The 19,422-nt window shown below is 39.0% G+C and overlaps 2 protein-coding genes across 3 annotated transcripts in view; one reads left to right on the forward strand and one right to left on the reverse strand.

The window, feature by feature from the left end:
- The window catches only part of LOC107047878 (calcium-binding mitochondrial carrier protein Aralar1), a 27,150-nt gene extending 16,635 nt beyond the window's left edge, over nt 1–10,515 (reverse strand). Inside the window, exon 1 of one of the 2 annotated variants that reach the window (XM_015270765.2) lies at nt 10,270–10,515. In XM_015270765.2, the coding sequence (XP_015126251.1) occupies nt 10,270–10,311 (42 nt within the window). In that variant the 5' untranslated portion in view covers nt 10,312–10,515. Of the gene's footprint in view, nt 1–10,265 lie in introns of both variants that reach the window. The other variant, XM_015270766.2, reaches the window with a different exon arrangement.
- Nucleotides 10,516–11,221: 706 nt separating this feature from the next.
- Nucleotides 11,222–18,517, forward strand: LOC107047720 (protein transport protein Sec24C). Its single transcript, XM_015270528.1, has 6 exons — nt 11,222–11,322; nt 11,872–12,241; nt 13,234–14,245; nt 15,184–16,881; nt 17,749–17,933; nt 18,061–18,517. The coding sequence occupies exons 2-6, from the start codon at nt 11,888–11,890 to the stop codon at nt 18,202–18,204; spliced, it is 3,393 nt and encodes a 1,130-aa protein (XP_015126014.1). The 5' UTR covers nt 11,222–11,322; nt 11,872–11,887; the 3' UTR covers nt 18,205–18,517.
- Nucleotides 18,518–19,422: the final 905 nt, after the last annotated feature.

Consider the following 19,422-nt stretch of genomic DNA (forward strand, 5'->3'; position numbering starts at 1 on the left):
CGTGCTAGGGCCTCTAAACATGACAAATGTCTCTAAAGATGATGTCTGTTTCCAATTGAAAAGCAGAGTTGCGACAACATTGTCTAGGGGGACAATGGGGTCTAGGAGTATGTATAGAACATACCGTACGCTGAGAAAAAAATATAATTCTGCCGATCAAATTTGTTTTCAACAAATGCCCGTTATTTCCATACACAATTTCACTATAACTTGATGTCAGAATGCACTGCTAAAAATTTTCGTCTGAATTTTCCGTGCCAAATTTCGGACACTTTTATCAAGTTCAAATTCCACTGAAATTTTAGGAAATTTTGTCATTGAAAAATCAAATATTCCATTAATTTTCTCTTCAAATAATCTGGAAATCAATAAAATACTTGATTTTTCAGTGCAATTATTCTGTAAAAATTCAGAAAAATCAGGAAAATTCAATCAAGTTGTGAAATTTCCGTCTCATTCTCACTGAAAACTCATGAATTTCCGTGAACCCTGCTTAAAACTTCAAATTTCGTAACCATTTCTTCCCTAAAGTGATTCAATATCACTCTCATGAGATTTACGATAATATCTTCCATGAAATTTCAAAAAATTTCCAACAGTGTGATGTTAAATAAATTACACATCTTATGTTAAAGGCCACTTATGATTCTTCTTCGAAAATAAATACTACATCCCAAACAACTTTACGATCCTCGCTTCATTTTTTGACTTTCGAATTTACATAAAGGAGCAGCATGAGCGCGTTCCACTACTGGAAATTGCTATACTCATTGTACTTCCCCTTCATGAGTGAAACTTGCGATCCCCCTTACCATAGTTTGTTGACCCTACAAGGCAGGTATGAGTTCAGCAAATGAACAAAGAAATGGCCACCGCGTGGAGCGGCAACAGGAAACACGTCAAAATCCGAAAAAGCCTAATGATATAATGAAGTGGGAAAATGAATAAATAAATATTAGTGGAAAAAAGGAGAATTCCGGGGAGAAATTAATTCCCACGGGTGAGTGCATCAGTTAAAATTCGTTTGTATCGTCGGTAACTTTAACCGGTGCCAGATACTCGTCTGGTATTTCAAGCATTGTTGGGACGACGCGATGTGTCCACGAGGTGGTTGCAACAATTCAACGACCTTGTCTACCCACGCGTGTCTCTTTCCTCGTGTGCGCCAGTGGCTTCGGGTGTCACGCGGGCTTCGCGTGACGCCAGGGGGGACCCCGGAAAGTGGTATTAAGAGAAGCATGTGCACAATTGGAAAAGTAAGACACTTATGCCCCCAATAATTGGCGTAATTAGAATGCGATATAAAAATACCGCGACTACGTACTTTTGATGTAGGCATGTCAGCTCAACGCCACTTATTCAATTATTAAAACACTTGATCGAACTTTTTTTTTAATACACTCAATTCGGATTTAAATCCTGAGGGATGAAGATTTTCCGGGAGCACAGTACTTCGAGGATTTGCGGCTGATATGATATTCGCAGATCAATTCTGGTGTCACAAGTGGACTCGTGTCTAATACGCGCAGCACACAAACGCGAGACACTGCACCAGTGAGACTAAATGAATTTGAGCGACGGCCCTGCCGGCGAGATAAAGAAAACCTGTGCTATACCGATGAACAGAGATGGATGAACTATCCCCACCATTTCAGTGGTTTCACTCGTTCCCATCTAGACGTGTTACCCTGACGTATTTCCATCTGTCTGCCAGATTCCACTGGTTTTTGAAAACACGCGGCATTCGTGCTACTCACTGGAACTTTTATTTTCAAAGAATATATCAATCGATGGGTTAAATTCGAAGTTCGGCGGTACGAGAGGAGGAATATTGTGTAAAAGAATTAATTAACTTCATGTGGGGTGTCAGCAACATCCGAGAAGTTTTTTTCAATTTTTTTAGTGCCTCAGTATTACTGAAAACGAAAATTATTCGTCGGTTTTTAAAACCTTGAAGTATCCACTTCCGTTTTTTTTCTTCTCTTTATTATGTTTATTTTTTATGAGAAAGAGTTAAGTGAAAAACGTGTTCAAAAACCAGGCGAATAGCGAAGGGTTTAAAAAATTGAAGGAAAAATCCGTTAAAAATCGAATTCTGTGAGGAATTCTATTCATTTCCTGCACAGATTTCTTGTATTGAAAATTATTCAGCTTTATCGTTTGTATTTCAATGTATATTTTATAGAATAAAGTCAATAAGTATTCTTCTCTTTTTTTCGACAAGAATTCTTGGGCAGACCATCACTTAAGATGTAGAGTATACAAGAAAAGCAAAAAAAGACAAAAAAAACTTGAAAAAACATCGCCGATAGAAACCATTTTTATGACTGTTAAAAGTTATAGGAAATTGATTGGCCCTGCGGTCGTAAAAGTAAGCATCAAACTATGAAAATATGATGTGAAATTCTATCGATGTATCTGTTGAAAAATTGCACGGGAAAATTGCATAATTTTGCAGCTGCCTTTGCAACTTCAGCAGATTAACACAGACTCTCAACATAAACTCAATATCATCTTCAGAAGACGCACTGATTTATTTTAGTTCTTGCATCAGTGAATTAAAAAAATGAAACAATGCGAAAATACAAAAAATGGAACTAAATAGAATGAAATATTCTTAATTGAAATCAATAAATTTTTCATCACAAAATAATGCCTGACTATTTGTTGGATAACGACAGTATTTTTTCATCCGTATTGAATATCTAAAACACACGATATTTAGCACTGAACCAATAGCTGATAATGATTAATAGCCGATAAAATTGCATAATTTTGCAGCTGCATTTGCAAATTCAGCAGATTAACACAGACTCTCAACATAAACTCAATATGATCTTCAGAAGACGCACCGATTTTTTTTAGTTCTTGCATCAGTAAATTAAAAAAAAAACAATGCGAAAATGGAAAGAATAGAACTGAATAGAATGGCATATTCTTAATTGAAATTAATTAATTTCTCCGTCCTGACCTTCACTTTTCAAAAATATCGTTTGCGCCTAGTACCACTAGGATTTTCGACGCGAAATATACTATTTCATCAAACAATGATGTCTGATCATTTGTTGGATAACGACAGTATTTTCTAATCCATATTGAATATCTAAGGCACATTATATTTTACACTGAATCAATAACTGATAATAATTAGCAGCCGACAAAATTGCATAACTTTGCAGCTTCATTTGCAACTTCAATAAATTAACAAAGGCTTCCAACATAAACCCAATATAATCTTCAGAAGACGCACCGATTTTTTTAATTCGTGCATCAGTGAATTAAAAAAAAGAAATATTGCGAAAATACAAAAAATGGAACTGAATAGAATGAGATATTCTCATTTAAAATTAATTAATTTTTCATAACCCAATGATGCCTGATCATTCGTTGGATAACGACATTATTTTCTCATCCATATTGAATATCTAAAACGTGATATTTTCCACTGAAATGATGACTGATAATGATTAGTAAACACGTGATAAATAAATTGCAATAGCGGTATCAGTCGATGTCAGACGGTATTGTGATAGACCATGACTACTTTCCGGTAGATAAGACCCCGTCCACTAGCAAAAATCCTCCAAATATTTCGCCCGAGCCCTGGCGACAGTGATGACCGTGACGCAATGCGAATATTCTTATCACGTATCCCCTATCACTCGTCCGTCATAATCGGAATCTTTCCGCGGGGGGTCTCTATTTTCTCTTCGCGCTCTCTCATATCTCTCCAAATACGTCGAATATTTCGCAAGATGTTTGTCCCATCGGACTTGAAGAATTAATGTTGATTTGATCAGTTGAAAAATTGGTTGACGAACAAAATATCAGATTGATGGAGCTTACGTAATTATAAATTTTTTCATTAAGTAGTGTAACAAATAAAATGTAACAAATAAGAACAAGTCAATAACACGAGTCTAATTCATATGTTTAAAAGGAACATAATTTATTTCCTAATTATGACAATTGTGCTGAATAAACTGCATTTGAAAAACTAGTAGTATTCGTCCAGCATTTTACGTAAAGCATAAATACCTAAAAGTGTTTATGAATGTTTAGTAATATTAAAAAAGTTTATAACGATGCAACATCGAAATCTGTAACAAAAAATTTAGTGGCTTATCGCCGAAACGAGTGGCTATACGCGTATGAAAAAATTGTCAATTATAGATCATGCACCTTTTTCATATATTTTTCATTACATATTTTACGGAAAAAAGTCAGTAGATGTAGATTTTTCGATAGAAATTCTTGGGCATGAATTTCCCAATTATTGCCTCGAGTTTTATCATGAAAAACGCTTGAAAAATGAAGAAAAGATCTCACAGACAGGAGAACTAATCATCTACAACAATCAGAATATATTGACAAATCATAAAAATTCCACTAAACAAAGATCACTAAAAAACCATTAAACATGTGCATTGAATCAGTTTCATTAACCGCAAGGCACGAAACCCCCATTTCATCATTATCACAGCCTAACAATCACCTTTATTCAATAAAATAAACAATTATCTGTATCTGGAGCAGTGGATGTTCGGACTATTGACAATTCCGAGATGAGTGGCTATACAAGCATGAAAAATTTTTCAAATATAAATCGTGCACTTTTTCCGCACATTTTTAATTACAAGTTTCACGGAAAAAGCCAATAGATATAGTTTTTTCGACAGGAATTTTCGGGCATGAATTTTGGGATTATTTTCTCGAGTTTTGTCATGAAAAACGATAAAAACGACAAACCCTTGAAAAACATAGAAAAGGTCTCACAATCAGGACATTTATTTATCTAAAAAAATCAGAATATATTGACAAATAATAAAAATTCCACTAAACAAACGATCACTAAAACACCATTAAACATATGAATAGAATCAGTTTTATAAACCGCAACGCACAAAACCCCCATTTCATCATTATCACAGCCTAACAATCATCTTTATCCAATAAAACGAATCAGTAGCGAAGCGGTAGAACGGTTTAGGTCGATGTTTACTACTGGTCAGTTTTCAATGAATATCTCGGAATCTAAGGCAAATGGCAAAATTTTTGTTATAATATTTTTCGCAGAGCGAACTTACAGCTACGAAAAAGGTAATTACAAAAATCTGGGTATCTCCCTTAGATTCGGGGATATTCCTCAAAAACTCAGCTGATAGTTACGTCGACGTGAACCGTTTTACCGCTTTGCTACTGAAATAATTATCTGTATCTGGAGCAGTGGATGCTCGGACTATTGACAATCCCGTCGACCCAGTCGAATCCCTCGACGGGAAGACTCAATATAATCCAGTACATTAGCACATCCCTGACATGTGACACAATGTGGAACGTACACCACAATACCAGGTACACAGACAGGGATATTTATGCTCATACGAGTTCTTTGTGGAACCCTGTGAAATAAGGAGGCCAATTGAAGGTCTCCGCAAGCCCCGATGCAAATCAATATCACGTGTCTAAAGTATATACCAGAATTAAACGAAAATTGCCGAAAGTTTGGGTATAAGTCTGAGACAACTGCAGGAATAGTGAGGAAATGAATTGCTCGTCATGACCTTGTGGACAGTCAAATTGGCGTTGGTATCTTCTGATAACTGACTGAGGCAATCATAAATTCCGGTTAGTCATTTAGTTGTCAGAATTCTGGGAACTGAAAATTTTTTCTTGATGAACAATCCTATCAATTTTTTCCGGGACTATGGGTACGGGACTGGTGGACGATGCTCAATGGTTTCTCAATGCAGCGGTAGCTACACTGAGAGAAAACCAAACAAGCCAAAACCAAACGTTGTTAAACAAGTCTTGTTTGGGCCAACAAAATCGCTAGTTGAAAATTGCCAAAAAAGAATTTGTTTGGTTCGAATTTGAAAGTCTCAAGCATGAATAATTGTTCTGCTTTCGACAGCAACGAAATATTTGGCTCAAGAGGCGGATAATTCACACCAGACGGTGCCTTCTCAGGATGAAAATATCTCGTATAGAGGAAAATTTATCAACAAATATTTTATCCCTGAGTTACAAGATTGCTATCATGTCATTATTATTGTTTCATTTAAGGGTTCATCCGTTGTCTGTGGTTATTAGACGGCTCAAACGAAAAACTACTATACGTTGTTTCGCATACAGCAAAGATTTTTCGGGAGCAAAATACGTATGGAAGTATCGAAGAACGAAGGAGTAGTGCTAGAAATGACATTTCTTGCGTGTACAGAGAATGCAATTTTTTTGAACTACTAAATCTATTCTTGCGACAATAATTTTTCATTCCAGCGCACGCTCTGCATGTTTGGCACTAAAAAATCCTTTTTTGATCATTTTCAAAAAACTATTTTCTTGGCACAAGTAAGACTTGTTTGAGAACTTCGCCGTTTTTCTCTCAGTGTACCTTGAATAGGACAAGCTGAGCTCGACACATCGGGGTAAATCGATTCCCAGCCTACCTTTCCGTCTCTCGTTACATCTAATTGATCTCTTATCGCATGCAAATATTTGCTGAGCACTCTCGCAGAGCCATTTTCTCACTATTAGAATCGTATGAAGACAGTTCGATATTAAAGAATATTGTACTCCAAGGAATTGTGAAGGAAATTCCATTAGATTGGGTGTTGGAGTATTCGAGCACAGCTCTTTTATTATTGTACAAAAACTACTCGACAAAGATTTATGACATACTGGCAAATCAGTTCTAAAAAGAGACTAATTTACGATCCGTTGCTAAACACATGCTGAAATTTGAAGGACTGAGTCCTCTTGAGTGGTAAACTTTATTATTTTTGCTTCTCGTTTTCCCAGTGAGAGTTTTCACTTGGCTATTGCTTTTAGTCTCAGGACAGCGATCCTCTAGTACAAACGTTAATTTCATTAATAAAATCTCACGAAATTCACGTTAACGATTCCCCTGCAGCTATCATTCTTCACCTCGGCGTTAAAATTTTTTGAAAAACATCCACAGAGTTGACAAACACCTGAGATGTCGAGCATTAGAGATAAGCGCGTCGTAAAGTCAACAGAATTGACGGGTTATTGAGACCTGCAAAATACGACTCTAATGAATGAGATTTTCGTTCAAGTATCACATCGTTGCGAATGTAGTAATCTACTCAAGGCCAACTGCTTATTGTTGTGTACCAGTAACTGCGGTTAATGCAACTTGCAAGGACACGCTGTACCTTACGTCAAGCGTGCAACTTCCTACTGATGAGGATTATATATATATTACGATAGGAACAGCGAATTGCGTAAGGAAGGGGAATATTCTGTCGCATCACAGTTGATTTTAGAATTTTTAGATTTTTGCCAACACAATAACATATCTAATTTAATTTAGTTTTAGGGGAGGTTGGGGTAAAACGTACACTTTTGACTTTTGTAAAAATGTTAATGAGTGGTTGAAATGTTGATGAAATTGAATAATTTTTTTTTCAATACAAAGAACAATTCTTTCGCTTTGTGACGAGCCTAAACTGAACTCAATTGATAAATTTGTTTCTGAGTTATGAACAATTTAAGAAAAGTCTAAAGTGTCCATTTTACCCCACCCTCTCCTATTTGATTCTATTTTATTTTTAAGGTAATTTGCCGCAAAGGATTCGCGATTGATTCGCGATCGCCCGACGGCCTTCAACCTGCGGAATGAAGTATTTCTCATGAAGAATTGAATAATCATGTCGAATTATCAAAAAAATATGAAGTTTTATTCTTGTGAATTTCAAGAGCTACTTTGATATGAATTGCTTCGATGAATGACATCTCATCTTCTTTCAAAACAACAAAAGAACCTTAAAAAATCGCTAAATTGAGTTTTTGTCATTTCGTATTAAAATTTCTGCTATGAAAAACAAGTAAAATACAAAATATCTGATTTTTGCCAACATTTCATGGATAGCTAAACGTCGAAAATTATGGAGAAATATTGCCTAGATGTCTTATGATAATTAATTGAAAATCAGTCGTTTTCGAGGCCAATTTTTCGGTCACGACTTCATGAAGACGGTCGGGTAACGTTTCATTGGTCGGAAAACAAGAGAGTGGGGAGTTGTCGTCCTCCATTGGCCGAGGCGCACCTCAAGATTGGGTTAGGTCGCCTCGAGCCATTCTGTGATTGGTCCAGCGCTCGACCGTCTGTGACGTCATTAGCGATTTCAAAGCGTTTGAAATCATCAACTTTAACGATTAATTATTATTTAATGAGCAATATTTCGAACGATTGTGAATGAAAAATGAATTATTCAGGTCGCAATCTTGAGATTGGAAAATGGAAAAAAATTCATACAAGTTCCCTATTCGTGTCAATATAATTATCAAACAGAAAAAAGACCATGGATTAATTCAGAGAAACCCCTTCTTGATTCCATACATTTGATTAAAAATTTCTACTCCAAAAACTAGTGGATAGATAGTGGAATTCCAAACCGGCCACAAGATTTATTCCTCTCGACTCGGAAATGCCTTGAAATAGTGAAAAACTCGCATCAGAAATTTTAATGAAAAACGTCAAGCCAATTACCGCAATCCAATTATCAACGAAAATTGTCAATCATTGATTCGTGAAACCTAATAATAATTGAATAAATCATACCAGATAAAAGTTATTGACATCTACAAGCCAATACGCGCGCAAAGACGTCTTTCAATTTAATTTTAGTCGAGCGTCTTATTTGTTTGCAGCGTTTCAACGCACACACTCGTGTGCCCAGGTGTAGGGGGACCACTTGTAGAACATTCATCGCCAAGAGACAACACGGGGAAAGAAAAACAATGAATTATCCATAAAATCGCATCAATCAAACTGTGGGATATTGATCCCAGCATTTTTCCTTGTCTCCTCGTCAATTCCGTGGAAAATTCCCTCCCCGAAGGTATCACGAATTAATCTCAATAACTCACCCCACCCCACAAACTCCCCCTCACGAATTTCCTCAATAAAATATACATTTCGCCCTAGATTCCCCACCACCTGCAGTCCGAATTTGTGCTAAAAGTAGTGCTGCGTGCGTGTGACGATCTATAATTGAATATCTGGGATTTTATTCTATAATTTTAAAACAAAATATCAATTAATTCCTTCAATTAAATAAAATTTCATTTTTCTCAAATTGATGAACTAAAACATCTTTCGTAAAAAATAAAAAAGAGAGTAGGTAGTCCCCATTTTCTGAGATTGCCCTATATTTTATTTTTATTTCTGACATCTCCAACGAGTGAACAGTCAATTTGAAAATAAATCCCGAAAGAATTCCACGGAGAGAAATTTTCTAGAAAAATTCTAGCACGAGCACTGGAAAAAATCACAATCCACCAGCTGTGAAAAACTCTAGTGGTGTTAAGGTAAAATTTCTCGGGATTTCTGACGAAATGTTTGGGGATTACTGTGAAATTTTCCCAGAAATACGGGAAAAATTCGCGTTTTCCGCGTTTTCCCCATTGTCAGTGCCAGCGCTGGAATTTTTCCGTGGCCGTCACTTTGCGCCTCTTTCCCGTATTAGCACTAGAATTTTTCCGCGTGGTGTTTAAAAAAATTGACCGAATGAAATCAGTAGCGAAGCGGTAAAACGGTTCAAGCCGATGTGCCCCTTAGCTGAGCTTTCGAGAAATATCTCCGAATCTAAGGGAGATAACAAAATTTTCGTAATGACCTTTTTCGTAGAGCTAATTGAGGGCTGTAAAAAAGGTGGTAACAAAAATCTTGCTATCTCGCTTAGATTTCGAGATTTTCACTGAAAATCGATCGGTAGTGAAAATCTACTTGAACCGTTTTACGTTTCACTACTAAAATGTTCCCTCACGAAGTGAAACAATGATGCCTCAAAGATGAGTTATGCACGACGCCTAATCGTCCCCAATATCCCATTGAAACCGAAGGGTGAAAATGGTTCATGAACGAGGAAAACGAGATCGAGAGTGAGGGTGGGTAGTGGTGGATGAGTTCCGGTGACCTCGAAACCCGTGGCAGTCTCGGGTGGTGAGTAGGATCGATATCCCTCACTCTCCGCCATTCCCAAGCACGGAAACCAGTGCATAAACCTGAAATTCCCACTCAACAAACCCAAGAAGCAGTTGAATTACGCTCAATGTCGCAGGTAAACCGAAGAGGTCATTATTTTTACGCCCGTCATTTTGAACATGGGCCAAAAAATTAATCGTAAAATTGTACGAGAGCAGTGGGAATCCGCCCTTGAGCAATTTTCCCGTCACTGTCCAATGACTTTCATCAACTATCCGATGATCAATGACACGATATGAAGAACAGGACTTACCCACCTCTTGGCAGGATGCTCGTAGGAACAGCGAGTCTCTCAACATTCCCAGGATAATTGTTACCTAGAGATTTTTATCCCTCGGGATTAATAAAAAACACTTGAAAAAGGGATTACGAGCAATGTTACTGGATTTGCTATCGCGTATTGCCACTTGTCGAATTTGACAGAGGTCCCTTTGGTTTATGGGAGGCACGAGAGAGCTTTGAAAACACCGTGCAGGACGGAAGCTGCCATACTACTGCACACAGTGGCCTCCTTCCTTTCAGTGGACCTTGGGTGCATTCGCGTGCGCTCGCCCCTGACAGATATAACTGGCGCGAAGTCGGTTAGATAGGGAATCCCAGGCGGTTCGCGACGATTGTTGATACTTCAGTCATTCAATTTGGATTTTTTTTCCCGTGAACTAATTAATTCGATTGTAATCAATTTAACTGAATTCTTCGTTTTATTCTCCAGTCGCTCTCGAATGTTTGAACTTTGCCGCCCTTTTTCGGCCAATTACAACGTCCGGAGTTCTGCATTGTTTCTATTCAGGAACTCCATCTTCCGATACCGTAAAGTGATAATTTCCATTTTTTATCCCCATAAACTAATTAATTCGATTGCAATCAATTTAATTGAATTCTTCGCGTTATTCTGCGGTCGTCCTCGACTATTTGAACGTCGCCGCCCTTTTTCAACCAATTAGAACGCCTGGAGTTCTGCATAACTGTTGGACTGCGCACCGACATCCAAGTGATTTTTTCCAACTTCCTAAAATTGAGGAATTGCAGTTCCAATTATTCAATCCTCGAGCACATAATCTAGGTTTTCCTTTTTCGATGAGAGCGGAAAATTGCCAATGTCCCGGACTAATTTGAATTTTCAAAGTGCTCCAAAATTTTTTCCATGACGTGTCCGGTGGTAACGTGTGTGGGGCGCATGCGCACTGTCACCTTACGTGGCATCTGTAGTAATCGCTGTCTCAGCGAGATACATTCTCTCGTTTTAGTGTAAACATTTGTCAATATTTAAGGTTTCGGTTATGATTTAAATAAAAAAAGTAGTCGATCAGGTGAGGATAATTGTGTTGTTTTCTAGATCATTAAGGTTCTGGGGATTTCAGGTGAATGGGAGTAATCGGAGCAGAGTGAATAAGGGTTACTAAACACTTGTGTGTGAAGTTCATGAAGTGTCTTTTATAATTCTCTGTCTTTAATCCAACTGTTGTCCCGGAGTTCGATATGTTGGTAATTAAATAGTCGTTAAAGGTCGATTTTTCCATTGCTGGAGCGATTGTGAGTGTATCAGGTTAGGTTGACTGCATTTTTCCCTTCGGAGCGGAGGAGTGGACTCATACAGTGGCATTTAATCCCTTTAAATGTCAGAATTCACTGATTTCCGCATTTTCTAATTATTTTGTTTGAAAATTCGAGCTGATTGAGGTCAGCCCACTGCGGGTGGATTGTTCAGCTGCTCCCAGGGTCTCCCACTCCAAACAAATTCTTAACCTGTCGCTAATCACCAGCAATATGTTACGATGACAAGATTCACTGATTTTTTTTCCACGTGAATTTCTCCCTCCGGGGTTTTAATGTGTTTTTGTCGTTGTTGTTGTCTCTAGTGAGAACACAACAATAATGAATCAGCAGTACATGCATCAGGCGCACCAGCAGCCGCCTCAGCCTCATCCCCAGGCCCCACACTATGGAGGGCCTCCAGGCAGTTCTCCCTATGAGGGACTGAACGCCAATGTCCCTTCGAATATGATGAAACCTCCTGTGAACTCCCAGCAGCATCCACCACAGAAAGCCATGCCAGGACCACCACCAGGGAACATGCCACCAGCAGCCAATCCGTACTACAATTACAATGCTCAAGTCAACAGTCAGCAGGCACCTCCACCCAGCTCACTGCATGGACCACCACCATCGGCCAATCCGGATAATTTGACTAATCAAATGTCTAGTATGGGGCTGAATAATCCTCCATCGGTGAGTATTGATGACTTTGGGAACAAGTGGCGAGATCGGATGAGGGAATTCAGTGATTGGAAATTTAAAACTCAATAATTCCTGAATATTCCAGTGGCAAAGGTATCCAAGGGTTGCGGGACAAAATGGACGTTTTAGATTATTTTTTGAATGTTGAAACTGCTTTCAGTTAGAGGTGAAGTGGAATAAGTTTTCTTCTTGAAGAATTCACTTTTTTACGGTTTCATGAACTCAGATGGAACTCAATTGATGGATGTCCTGTCTGATGAATGTTTTTAAAAATGTCTGTGTCTATTTTCCCTCATTTTCCCTGATACCTGTGAAATCGTTGAGTAACAGCTGAGAATTAATCCATTCTCTTGGTTAATTATTAAAATCAGTACTGAACTATTTGAGTTTTTAGAAATTCTCTAGAAATTTTTGAATGCAGCAGAATTTTCGTTGAATTTTCTAGAAAGTTATTCAAATTTTTCAACAATTAAATTTTGAGAATGTCCGGAATTTTTGGGGAGTTCTAGAATTCTCATTTCAGAAATAACTTTAGGGAGATTCCCTCATCTTTTTTTCACATTTTTAGTAAGTAATTCATTTGGGATATCCGAGGGATCAACAACCAATTTTTACAGAATTAATCCTAAAATGTTGAGCGAAAAGTTTTGAAATGTTCAACAACCCCTGTTGTTACAAAAACAAATCAGTTAATTTCCGGAGCACTGGAAGAATTAATTGAGAATTCAGTAGAATCTAATGTTCAATTGTTATGCGTTTGAGAATTCAAGCGGTCATCGAAAAATCAATAATCATTTGCCACGAAAAACCTCACTTTTTTGTTGGAATTGGTCATGAACGATTTGATCCTAAATTGAATTTAAATTCCCATTGAAATAGAATGTCACATAACTGACATTCCTGGAATATCCCCAAGTGACTCGCCTCCCCCCGCCCCTCACTATCTGAATTTTCTCTAATCTCAAAATTTTTCTGGTCCCCAGGCCTTCCCCCCGCAGCCCCCACCGAATTCCGCCCCACCACCCTCCAACATGAACGGTTTCTCCTCGACAGATCACTCGCCCTCAGGTCCCTCAGACCCGCACCTCGCGTCGGCAGCCCCCTCCCACCCCCCGAGTCTTCCGCCAAATCAAAACGCCCCACCCAACATGAACAGATACCCAACCGAGTCTCCCCAGATGACTCCCCCCACCCAAATGATCCAAAAGCCCCCTGGACCCCCAATGGGCTACCCCCCAACCCAACAGCGACAAATGCCGGGTCAACAGGTCCCAGGTCCACTCCCCCCTCAGAATCCCCCGATGTCCGGTGTTCCTCACCCCCAGACCTTCCCAGGAGCTCGATTACCCCCAGGGCCCCCAGGAAACCCACCCCTTCCTGGTCCCCCACCTCAAAACCTGGGAGGCCCAGGCCTTCCCCAACAGCCCTACAACGCGTACCATCCTCAGGCCCAACAAAACCACCAGAACTTGCAGAGGCAGATGATGCCAGGGCCTCCAATGGCCCCCAGTGGCCTGCAACAGCCCCAGATGCCCCCAATGCCCCAAATGCGTCAGCCCCCAGGTGCAATGCCCGGTGCAATGCCCGGTTACCAGCCCCCAGACCCCTACAGTGGCCAACGCAGTCCCTTCCACCCTCAAGGCCTCAACATGGCAGGCCCCACCCCGGGGTACCAGCCCGGTGTCCAGCCCCAGCAGGCAAAACGTCTCGATCCAGAATCCATGCCCAGTCCCATCCAAGTAATGCAGGACGACCAACGAACCCGTGGAGGTGTCTTCACCACGAATCAGAAAGGCCTGGCACCCCCCTTCGTCACGACAAAATTCGTCGTTCAAGACCAGGGCAACGCATCCCCCAGGTTCATCAGATCCACCATCTACACGGTGCCAACGACAACCGACATAATGAAACAGACTGGAGTGCCTTTTGGACTCATTGTCAGTCCCATGGCCCAGGTGATCGAGGACGAGCAGGAGCCACCGATCGTCGACATGGGTGTGTTGAACTTTTTACTTTTACACTGAGAGAAAAACAAACATGTTGCCAAACAAGTCTTGTTTGGGCCAACAAAATCACTAGTTGACAATTGCCAAAAAAGAGTGTTTGGTTCGATTTTGAAAGTCTCAAACATGAATAATTGTTCTGCTTTCGACAGCAATGAAATATTTGGCTCAAGAGGCGGATAATTCACACCAGACGGTGCCTTGTCAGGATATCTCTTTTTTTTTTATTTATGTATTAACCTACAATGGGTTATTTACAATCATTTGGGTGATGATTACATATCCATTTTACTTAGCTTGTTATATTACTTTAGTTACAGTAGTCTTTGGTCGTTTAGATTCTAATCTTGTTAGTTTTAAAACAGGATATCTCATATAGAGGAAAATTTATCAACAATTATTTTATCCCTAAGTTACAAGATTGCTATCATATCATTATTATTGGTTCATTTAAGGGTTTATTTCTTGTCTGTGATTATTAGACAGCCGAAACGAAAAACTACTATCCCTTGTTTCGCCTAAAACAAACTGTTTTTCTCACTAATAAAATATAAAAATGTTAACAAGTATATATAGCAAACACTCCTGAACTAATTTTCCAAACCAACAGCACTCAACGTCGGCAAATAAAATTGAAATATTGAAAATAAATAAATAAATAAAACGACACAAAAAACACAAAATGTCTCAATCGAAAAAGTTTTATAGAAACATAGAATTCTCCTTATTTTTCGTCTAAAATAGTTTCTACTGAACATTTCCGACGAAAAACTAATAGAATTTCAATAGCAGTTCAATAGAAATTCAAATTCGCTAGGTTTTTCCAAACTTGTTTCACTTAACTATCCCATCAGATCACGGCTGTCCAAATATTAGAATTATACCTCATCATGAGATAAGATTATTTGAACCTTACCTTTTTTCTTCCAGGTGAAATAGGTCCTGTCAGGTGCATCAGATGCAAGGCCTACATGGGCCCCTTCATGCAGTTCATCGACGCTGGAAGAAGATTCCAATGTGCCTTCTGCAAAGCCACAACAGAAGTGCCATCCGAATACTTCCAGCACCTCGATCACACTGGCCAGCGAATGGATCGTTACGAGAGACCCGAGCTAATGCTGGGAACCTACGAGTTCATAGCGACAAAAGAGTACTGCAGAAACACAACCTTTCCGAAGCCACCAGCCATAGTGTTCGTCATCGATGTGTCCTACAATAACGTTAAATCAGGATTAGTTAATCTCCTCTGTGGAGAACTCAAGAACATCATAAAACACCTTCCCAAGGACCGTTTTCAGGAAAAGTCTGTCGTGAAAGTTGGATTCATCACTTACTCGAATACTGTACATTTCTACAATATCAGCCCTAATTTGACCCAGCCCCAGATGATGGTGGTTGGAGACGTGCAGGATGTATTTATGCCATTGTTGGATGGATTCCTGGGGGATCCCGAGGAGAGTGAAGCTGTTATTGATGCGCTATTGGCACAGATACCCGTAATGTTTGCGGATACACGTGAAACCGAGACGATACTGGCACCGGCAATTCAGGCTGGCTTGGAGGCATTGAGGGCCTCTGAGTGTCCAGGAAAACTCATGGTATTCCACTCGTCCCTGCCGATTGCTGAGGCCCCTGGCAAACTGAAGAACAGGGATGACAGGAAGCTGCTTGGAGGGGACAAAGAGAAGACTGTTCTGGCTCCTCAGAGCACAGTCTACAATCACCTGGGGCAGGAGTGCGTTGGAGTTGGCTGCAGTGTCAATCTCTTCGTCTTCAATAATTCCTACGTCGATCTTGCCACCATTGGGCAGGTGTCCAGATTGACTGGGGGTGAGGTTTATAAATACACGTATTTCCAGGCTGACAACGATGGTGATCGTCTTGTTATGGATATTATTAACAATATTAGTAGACCAATAGCGTTTGACGCTGTGATGAGGGTCAGAACGTCCACTGGGGTGAGACCCACTGATTTCTACGGACACTTGTACATGTCAAATACCACGGATATGGAATTGGCTAGTATTGATTGTCATAAAGCTGTTGCCGTCGAGGTCAAGCATGATGATAAATTGTCTGATGAGGAGGGAGTCTATGTGCAAGTGGCACTTCTCTATACCTCTTGTGGGGGTATACGTCGATTGAGAATTATTAATCTCAGTCTTAAGACCTCGTCGCAGATGGCTGAGCTGTACAGAGCCTGTGATCCCGATGCTGTTGTCAATTTCTTCGCTAAACAAAGTGTTTTCAAGCTCATTGAATCCACGCCCAAGGCTGTCAAGGATAATTTGATAAGCAAGTGTGCTACTATTTTGGCTGCGTACAGGAAACACTGCGCCTCACCGTTCAGTGCCAGTCAGCTTGTTCTGCCTGAGTGCATGAAACTACTTCCTCTTTATGTCAATTGTCTGCTGAAGAGCGATGCCATCTCTGGGGGCGCTGACATGACCATCGATGACAGGACTTTTGTGATGATGGCCGTTGCCACCATGCCTCTTTATACGTCCGTTAATTATTTCTATCCCAGGTTGTTGCCACTGCATGATATCGATACACAGGCGAGTGAACTGCCACAGCAGCTCAGGTGTTCCTTTGATAAGTTTGCTGAGGATGGAGCTTATTTACTGGGTATGTTGGTGTTTTTTTTTTTTGAAGGGGGATTTAGGGTTTTTTGGGAGATTGCGGAAATATCGAGGGAGTCTATGAATTCAAGGAGATGAATTTTTTGGAAATCGTGAAAGGCATTTCGGAGTTGATAATTTCGATTGGATTGTCATTTTATAATGCAAGTTAGTTGGCAGAGGATCAAACGAGATTTCTGGAGAGGTATTAATTGGAGGAAGATAGCAAGATAATTACAAATAGATTTTTTGCCTCTATAAAAAAAAAACTTCTGTGTAAATTTCGATATCTCTCTTAGATTCAGAGATATTTAAGAATTCAAGAATGATTCATCAGAATTGACTTATTTTGCTCTACTACTTTGGTACTGAACTATGCACATACCTCGGGAATGAGCGAGTTTTACAGAACGAGTCACTGGGAATGTCGAGAAACCTGTTCTCTTCATTGTGGAATTTCTAAAGAGAAAAAATCTTGCTTCCTCGTGAAATCGATTTTTTATGAAGGGGATGGAGCAGGAGAAGACAAAGCAATTTCACTCATACGAGACTTCAATTCTGATGAGTTATATTCAATAACAAACGTTCAATTGTTTTCAAGGTCAATTACTCGAGATTCACAAAGTGAAGTTCAGCTTCAAAATGACACAGAAGATCAGAAGATACTGATGATTTAATAAAATCTGTTTCGGTTAAAAAAATTAATTATCAACTTGACTATAATTTAAATTAATTGCCACTAGTTCCTCTAAATTCCCCCAAATTCGAGATATTTATCGAATGACCAGAACATTACTCATTCATATTTTCCCCTGAATCATGTATTATTGAAAGTACCAATTGTAATTTTGTGGTTATCCTCTCAATTTTGCAGAGAATGGTATTCACATGTTCCTCTGGCTGGGTCATGCACTGTCCACCGAGTGGATTCAGGCAGTTTTCGGTGCACCGGTAGTTGACACAGAGCGCATCTCACTTCCTGTCCTAGATAATCAACTGAACATACGTATAAGAGAAATAATTGCACGTGTTCGTGCCGAAAGACATCATTGCATGAGGGTAAGTGCCATTTTCACAACTTTCACTTTTGATGACACACATAATTACGAATTCTTGGGATGAATTTACCGGACGACCTTCTCCTCAATTTCCTCATTGATTCGCAACTGTTCATTTTATTTTCCAGTTGACAATTGTACGCCACAGGGATAAATTAGAGATGGTTATGCGTCACTTCTTGGTGGAAGATCGAGGAAACGACAATAGCCAGAGCTACGTCGATTTTCTCTGTCACATGCACAAAGAGATCAAGACACTCCTTAGTAATTAAAATCATTATCTCCCATGGCGAATGATTCAAAAATCATGGGTTTAAATCTACAAAAAGGTCTGGACACTAACAATTGGAGACTGGCGTCAAACCAATTCCACTCGCAGCGAATTAACCTTGGCAATATCTATAATCGAAAAATGAAAGAGAAAACTGGAGAAAAAAATCTGTATTATCCTTACAATTTTATTTTAAATTAGTTCTTTGTTATTTTATCCATTACGAAGAAACAAGTGCGGTAAATTAATTGAGGAAAGCAACGCAAAATATGTAAAAAAATAAAAATGAAAATATATATCTATATATATACAGAGATACACAAATTTATATGGAATACAACAACAAATACACTGCTATTTAAGTTTGAAAAACTTTTTTGGGATAGAGGTAATGTTTTTTCATTTCAAATTGATGGCACAAACCTAATGGAGAGATTCATTGTCCTCATCTTCACGAATGCTTCATACTTTAGATTTTTCACTCAAGGGATGTTGGAGGAAATGGTAAGAGAACTAGTTAATTCGTTTCAACTGCAATTTTTCACCGAATGTTCGAGCTGATGTAGAAAACACTCGAGTGATGGATTCTGAATTCAACTTAATCTCATCTCATGATGAGACGAAAGAAGGAAATCTGCGAATTTAGAGTTAAAAGTCTTAGGGGCACATTTTTTAGCTTTAACTTTACTTTTCAAAAAAAGTCTCCATGGAAATTTCTCGGAAATAGAGTAACTCGGAAATTCTTTTAACAGTCCGTTGGTCGCGCTATGAGCGCCGCGCCGCACTTTTTCCGATTTTTCAAATTACACTGCAGTAAAGCCTCAGAAAAATTTGAAAAAATTTGACATCTCATTTTGATGTATCTACAAGCCCTATCAATGAAAATATCTGCAAAAAATACCATAAGTAGTTGGATTTTCAAAGTTTTATTCCAAAATTCCGGGCCCCGTGCCGTGTATAAGGCGAATGTTCAGAAAAACATAGCAACTTTAAACTTCAATATATAATTAAGAGTAATACTGAACATGAAACATCTCACACGACTCCTTCAAGTACACTGTTAAAAATTTTCGTCTGAATTTTCCGTGCCAAGTTCCGGAAATTTTTATCGTGTTCAAGTTCCAACGAATTTCAGGAAATATTGGCATTGAAAAATCAAATATTCCATTGATTTTCCGTTCAAATGATCTGGAAATCAATGAAATACTTGATTTTTCAG

This window comes from Diachasma alloeum, unplaced genomic scaffold (genome assembly GCF_001412515.2).
Source record: "Diachasma alloeum isolate Michigan unplaced genomic scaffold, Dall2.0 Dall_scaffold_78908, whole genome shotgun sequence".
Lineage (NCBI taxonomy): Eukaryota > Metazoa > Arthropoda > Insecta > Hymenoptera > Braconidae > Diachasma > Diachasma alloeum.